The sequence below is a fragment of the Gadus macrocephalus genome, chromosome 4, assembly GCF_031168955.1.
Source record: "Gadus macrocephalus chromosome 4, ASM3116895v1".
NCBI lineage: Eukaryota > Metazoa > Chordata > Actinopteri > Gadiformes > Gadidae > Gadus > Gadus macrocephalus.
Genome location: NC_082385.1, coordinates 1,419,818 through 1,427,205, shown reverse-complemented (window position 1 = coordinate 1,427,205; position 7,388 = coordinate 1,419,818). Strand labels below are relative to the sequence as shown.

General features: G+C 42.7%; 1 protein-coding gene across 1 annotated transcript; it reads left to right on the top strand.

Annotated features, from left to right (window-relative positions):
- The first annotated feature begins 1,101 nt into the window (after positions 1–1,101).
- On the top strand, positions 1,102–4,395 carry LOC132455582 (protein shisa-like-1a). The gene is made up of 3 exons (XM_060049470.1): positions 1,102–1,705; positions 2,338–2,554; positions 3,538–4,395. Exons 1-3 carry the CDS (start codon positions 1,639–1,641, stop codon positions 3,710–3,712), a joined length of 459 nt encoding a protein of 152 aa, XP_059905453.1. The 5' UTR covers positions 1,102–1,638; the 3' UTR covers positions 3,713–4,395.
- Positions 4,396–7,388: the final 2,993 nt, after the last annotated feature.

Below are 7,388 nucleotides of genomic sequence, written 5' to 3'. Positions count from 1 at the left end.
AATTAACGAGACACACCAGGTTTGCACTCAAACCATATGAATTGATATTAAACGTATTCACCTTATTGCTATTGTACTACTCTGTCTTCCTGTACTACACTGCTGTACACAGTGAGCTCCGAGTATACAGGCCAAGATACACATTCACATAATAGATGGTTCATTTAAACAAAGAAAGACGACAGGTGGGTGACATTGACAGTATCCACCTTGGTACATCTTCTTGTGACTTTGTTTTGTTCAAACCTACCAACCCATAAATCGAGGGTACATCCCATAATGTTTGGGGGCCAGCAGTGTGAAAGTAACCCCCAAGCTACAGCGAGACAGGGGCCTGTCGGACCCTCTCCAGGGGGTCTGAGTGGGCTTCATTATCTTTCTGATATTCTTCACATTTTCTTGACCCCTTAAACCGGGGAAAAAAAGAGAGAAAGCCAGAGTGACCTTCGTTGTTAGGCTCATGAATAATTCCACTCGATTTCGTTTGTAATGAATGGCTTTAATGAGGTGTCATCCTCAAAGAGGAACTTGTTCCTGCGATAGGGATATTTAAGGAACGGGTGTAATGTAAGAAGACCTCCAAGTCTGCTCAGAGCTTCAACTAGGAGAGATTTCAGATCACCTTTCTCCCATGGCACGGATGTCCTACCAGACAGCAACATAATCATTCGATAAGTATTGATTTTATATAAACGTAGGAACCTGCATCATCATAACTTTTTAATAGCGAGGATGTTTCGACTTGGCTTCTTGTTGACAAAGCATAACAAAGTGAAGCGTGAACACAAATCTTAAGGCACTGATTTAATGGAAGTGTGGCACTTTTTGAAAATATATATGCTGAGGATTGTTTTGTTATTTGTGCTTGACTTCATTTTTGTGTTTGTTGAAAACTAACACTCCGTATATTCCATGCATATCTTTATTGACATTCAGCATTGAAAGACAGAACCGTGCCAACAGAATGTTATTATGTGGAGATGAGTGATCATCTCTTAAAGCACTTGTAATTCAAAGAAACGTTTTATAACCTTAATAAATGTAGATATTTACGAGCACAATAACAGATCCAAGGTCCACCATCTGAGCTGTCCTCTGAAATGCATCTTTCTTTTTTTTTTTTTTGCAGGTGACGAGACAGAAGAGAAGACACATTTGGAACAAGCTCAGACATGCCGGGGCACATGAAATAGAGCGGGCTCTCCCATTGGCGGACACCCTTTGGAATACGTACACCTGTTGTCCACCAACAATAACTGGGCTGAATATCTTATTCACTTCATTCTTTGCAGCTGTGAGCAGGTGAGGGTTTAGAATGACTGACGGATGGACGGGGCAATACGGGTGCAATACACGGTGCTGTGCCTGACCTAGGGCCTATACCCACACGTCTGGCTGCTGTGGCCCCCCGACAGCATTCTATGAGCAGGCTGCACATTGGAACTCAGCCCTTGGAACTCAAAAAAATAACAATACAATTTCCTTTGAAGACCGGTCTTTAATTACTATCGACCGCTATGATGTAACCTCAAACGGGGTGTGTCCAAAACCAGACTGGAGAAGATTGAATCATAGACCAGGAGACCAGACAACGATCGACCGGCCTCCATCGCTCACCTTTCCGATGTAGAGCCCGAGATGACGTCCCACCGTCGCTGGTTCCTCCATGTCCGCGCGGCGATCTTCGTCCTGGTCTCCACCGCTGGTAACATCTCCATCCTCATAGTTCTAAATAAACAGTCACTTAGACTTCTACTCACACTTAGCTGACACTAAATAATAGGCCCTTATCACAAAGGCCTCATAGTTTGGCTGAAAACCGGTGCAGCTCTTTAGGGCTCTGTAGGCATGCTAGTAACCCGTTATTAAAGCTAGGGTAGGCAATTTATTTTAAAATAATTTTTGTCATATTTGTTCTTCTCTTTACATCCCGACAGCAATCAATCAAATACTCTGAGAAAGAAAAAAAAAATCGGGTTTCTTTTGCTGTCGCAGGCCTGTATGAGCCCAACGTTCTAAATATAGGCTTTCTTGCTGATTTCTCAAAATTGCCACCCTAGCTTTAACTTCAGAAATACACATGTGGTCACCACTACTATAAAACCTCTTGGATACAGGCCTTATCGCATAGCAGGACAGTCTATGATGATATAGATGATAAAGGTGGGGTATCTTTAACTGCTTCAAACACTGTCCAACATTATAACAGTTTGTGGTTTTCTAGGAGATCAACTTCTTGGAAGGCATATTGACTGGTCGCGATGATCTGATTGGCTTACAGTGTTCAAACCATTACCCAATCGTTCTCCACCCTTTCTCCCGCTCTTCCGACGAAAGCCCTCTCCAGTCAGTTACGAGTGTGCGAGACCTACACCGACCACACGGGGCACTCTCACTTCGGCTTCCACTGCCCCCGCCTGTCAGACAACAGGACCCTTCTGTTCTGCTGTCACCATAACAACACGGCCTTCAAGTACTGCTGCAATGAGACGGAGTTCCGAGGCATCACGGACGTCAACGCCAGCTTCTCCGCCTCCAGCAAGCACACTCAGAAGTAAGCCTCGTCTTTCGGATGCTACTTTCTGAACGTCACACAGTAGACATCGTTGGATACAGTCTGCAATTCACGAGGAGAATCCCTTTAAAATGTGCTCATGTCAAATAAACAGGGAAGCGTGACTTAACTATTTTTAAGCCTCGATCCCTAAAAGGGCCTTCCCTTTTATCGTGCTGTAAAAGTGTTTAATAATTCAAGCTCCAAATGCACCTACTGCATTAAGGAATCGATAGAGCACTGAATAATACATGGAGGTCTGACTGATGCCCGTCCCTGGCTCTTTGGTGCATAGGAGAGATGGACATAAAAACAAACCCAGTGGATGTGGTTGAACATGGTTCATGCATTATTAATAAGTATTATTAGCAAGACTTTGTTAACCCAGAACTCTGACTAAATAATATTAATTGACTCAATACGGCCGTAATTGTGACACTGTAATAAACAATATTGACTTAATTACGGTTGAAACATTGCAACTACTACCCGCTGGGAATATCCAGGAACAAATTTCCTTGTTGTTGGCCTCCTTTTTCATACTAGGACCCATATAATCAACTTGAGTCTAGGCCCCCTGGCCTAGGCTAGAGAAACTACATTATTATTTTATGAAGTGTTGGAGCCAGAATGTGGGATTGATGTTACCTTGTAACACCAAATGGCCCAAGACAGGGAACTCAACCAATTGCAAGTGTTTAACCCAATTTGAGTCAATATTGACATTTGACCCTACATTTTTAATACTTATTGCAATTAGGTTGACATTTGGTCCAGGATCAATCCATAGTGTTTCTATATTACCCACTACATCACGTTTAATCCTTTCAGTCCTTTCAGGGGGATGTCAACGCTCCCCCTTGGCCCTAAAAGTGAACACGCAAGCGGTAGGGGTGAGGGTTTGGGTGACGCCTGAATTGAGATTCAACGTAAGTTGTTTAAAGTTTAGTTTTCCTGTAAAGCTGACCTCGGTTTCCTCCCAGTGACTACGCGGCCGTGATCGGGGTGTGGGTCTACGGGTTCTTTGTGCTGGCGCTGATCCTGGTGGACTTCCTGTACTACGCTGCGGTACACAGTGAGCTCTGCAGGGACTACCTGGTGGCGGCGGGCCTGGGGGGGGCATGGCTGACCCAGGTGAATGTCTGGATAGGACATTAAGTCAAAGTTGAACAAAAGGTGGTACAATTAAAGTATGTTTTTGTAGCGCTTTAATATTTAAGAAAGGCCCTGGAATAGCCCTAGCTATCATCTTAATTTTATTAAAGAAATATATATTTTTGTCATACTGTATTTTCTCTTTTTAAAATGCAGTCTGGGAATTTATGAGAAACGTTACGAAAAAATACCACCCGTCATTCCAGGCCTTCCTCCAAAGCCCCCCAAAACACATGACTAGCATGCTAGCTTTAGCGATAGCACAGCCAATCCAGCATTTTTTTGTCACTACTTTTTTTTTATTGATCATTGTCGGGATGTTAAGAAACTGTCAACAAATAAGAAAAAAATAAATGCTCCAATATAAAAAAATAGCTTACAATGCCTTTAACGCTGCTGTCCCTACCAGCCCCGCTATGGTTTGATTAAATTGTGCGTTGATCGAATCTCACGGTTCTCGTGCATTCGGAGCAGCAGCGATACCCATAAACAAACGCATGAGAACCACGAGACTCAATCGAAAACACAATCGAATCAAAACAAAGCGGGCTGAACGAAAAGCGTCCCCCTCCAGCTTTAAGTGCAAAATCTGCAACGCAACAACAAATTGCTGGTCGTTGATATTGAAACGTACATGATATACATATATATTTATGTATATATCTATTGGTGTCCAGGCCCAGAGCCAGGCCCAGAGCCAGGCCCAGAGCCAGGCCCGGGGTGGGGATGGGGACCCGTCCGCGGCCCGGACACAGCCCATAGCGGAGAAGGGTCTTGCGTGTTCCGGCCGTCCGGACGCCCCCGGTCACCGGCAGCACGAGCCCCAGGAACTGAAGCCCGGCCTGGGCACGGAGGGCCAGCCCCGACCCGACACATAGCACGACACGGAGAGAGGCTCCGGAGGTAGGACGTCTGTAAGTTAAGGTACATGAAGTGTGGTATGGAGTTTATATGATACCGATGGGTAAAGGGGGGTGTCACAAATATTTGGCCTGTTAAGCCCTTTGAGACTGTAATGGTGATTAAGGGCTATACAAATAAAGTTGAATTGAACTGAATTGATGGGAAGAGGGCGAAATAGGAAATAATACTTTATTATTTTATTTGTTTGTCTAAATATCGGCAGGGTAAGATTGCTGCTACCACACGCGCACTCACACAAACCAATAGCATAGCCTGAGTAGTAAATACACACACGGCAATAGTATAGCCTAAGTAGCAAATACACACACACACACACACACACACACACACACACACACACACACACACACACACACACACACACACACACACACACACACACACACACACACACACACACACACACACACACACACACACACACACAAATATGTAAAACTTGGCTCCTAGCTCCAGACAAAAGGAGTGTTTAATCGTCCCCAACAGACCCCGTGTGTGACCCTCATAGTCCACATCCGTGCCCACCTGGTAGTAATGCATCACCTCACCGCTGACGTTACCCCAGTCTCGGTCCCAGTCGCCCACCTTTAAATAGTGGCTGAATACATTTACATGATTAGTCTCTCCCACAGCCCAGTTATGTCAGCCTGACGGATCGCGTTCCGGAGGGACGGGTCTTTAGTCGCACACGCGCTGCCGCTGCCCGATCCTCCGCAGCGATCAGTGCTCCGTCCCACACTATGCTAGGAACTCTTGTTTAGGACGACTGCCCTACTTATCCTACCTGGAGCGCTCACAGGACGACTGTCCGTCCGTCCTAATGGGCCTGGCTTGTTGTGTCGCTGTTAAGGGTTTGTGATTCGGTTGTTAACTCGGGAGTTCACGGCGATAAGAAAAGTAGAGTGTTAATTATCTGTGTTTTGGTCTTAAGAGGGTCATGAGAGGGACACACGAATGTGGTTCACACTGCAAAAACGTTTGTATGGCAAAGGTGAAATGTTTGTAGGGAGACTCTCTTTACATGAAGGGAAACACTAAAACACTTACAAAAGTAAAATTCAACTACGAAAATATTCGATTGGTTTTAATTAAAAACTACTCCAAGACTGGGCATCAAATGATACATAATTATGAAATAATTTTTCTGTTTCTTTGGGTTTCCAGAGCTACCTGGATAAAGGTTCACGGTTCCTTTCCTGGTCATGTGACCTGGCCATGATCTGCAAATATGTCCTGTGGACGCGGAACCAAGACTCAGATGTTGGTTGGTTAAAAGAGGTTAAAGGCATCCTGTCAAAGCCAACGGTTACCTAGCAACAAGCAGGTGAAACCGAAGCATCAGTACGGCCTAGCAACCTAGGGCAGGTACTGTATCAGAAATGGTCCTAGTTAACGAACTCCATTCGTTAACTTCTTTCATCCGTCATCTGTGTCAAATATGGATAAAGATTTGTCAATTATTACAGCATTATATTTGAAGGGAATGGATGAACATGAACAGATTCTGTTGATACAGAAGAAAAGTTGACTTGATATCTAAATCCCAGAACAGTAAATTCCAAAAGAAGAGTCACTATTCTATTGCTGTGGTCTATGTTTGACTTTAGCATCACAGCCTTCTGTGTAGGTAAGATACATTGTTACACACACTTTAACCATTAACGACTGTTAATTAACAAGCTCATTAAGAAATAGCAATAATGTGTAATGTGACTTATTGCAGAAACGTTTTTGTGGTAAACTAGATTTCTAGTTTCTCTGCTTTCCAAATGTACACTTAGGGCACTATAGTGTCTGCCTACATTGTATTAGTAAAGTGTGTGGTATATACAGATAGTATTATACAAAAATAAGATGAGATTTATTATATACCTGCTGTAAACATTTCTAATGTGTTGTAATGTCATCTTGACGCTAGGTTAGGTTAGCTAGAGAGTTCACTGCTATTGTTTACCCATAATATAGAAGTAGACTACACGTTGTTTGATGAGCTTTATCCGTTTAGCCGACCTGAGAATGACTAACGGATCATACTGTAGCACTGAGGTGCTTAATGCACAAGTTAAACGAGTCGGCACTTTATGAAACACTTTGTTGAGACAGAAGAGCAAAATAAATGGTAGCATATAAAATGGTGAAAGTTAAAAACTTTAACCTATGGCACAATGTGTGTTTGTAAATGTGTCACAAAATCGTAGGTATATACGCAAACGTGCAGATTGTGAAGCTATGCAAATATAGGATGTGGTCCGATGTTTAGTGTGTAAGGACAGAGTGCTTACCGTTTAATATATTCTGTTTTATGCAGCTACTGTAGCAGTCCTGTGGCGATTCTATGCAGAACATTTGTTTTTCTAGTGTCTCAAGAATGTCTATCTCGAACTCTCTCGAAATAGCATCCGAGTTGTGCAGACTAGATTATGATTATTATTCATCATTCAGGCTTCAATTGATTATTATGAGGATACAATAAATGACTATTTGAGGTTGTTGGTTTCTGTTCATTATTTTCAAACAAGTTTTCAAATCGGTTCTTACATAATTTCAGTTATTCATGAGCTATGGGTGTAAGGATATTGGACCTCTATTTTTAGTATGCTATGTTGCAGATAAGCGTCTTTCACATGCAACTGTGTCTCCATTTTATACTTTTGTTTTTATGTATAAATGTTATTTTAAAAGTTATTTTTTTTGTAAGAGTAAAATTCCTTTTAAATCATTTATCGTCATAGTAAGGTCAGTTGGTTCAACTGAT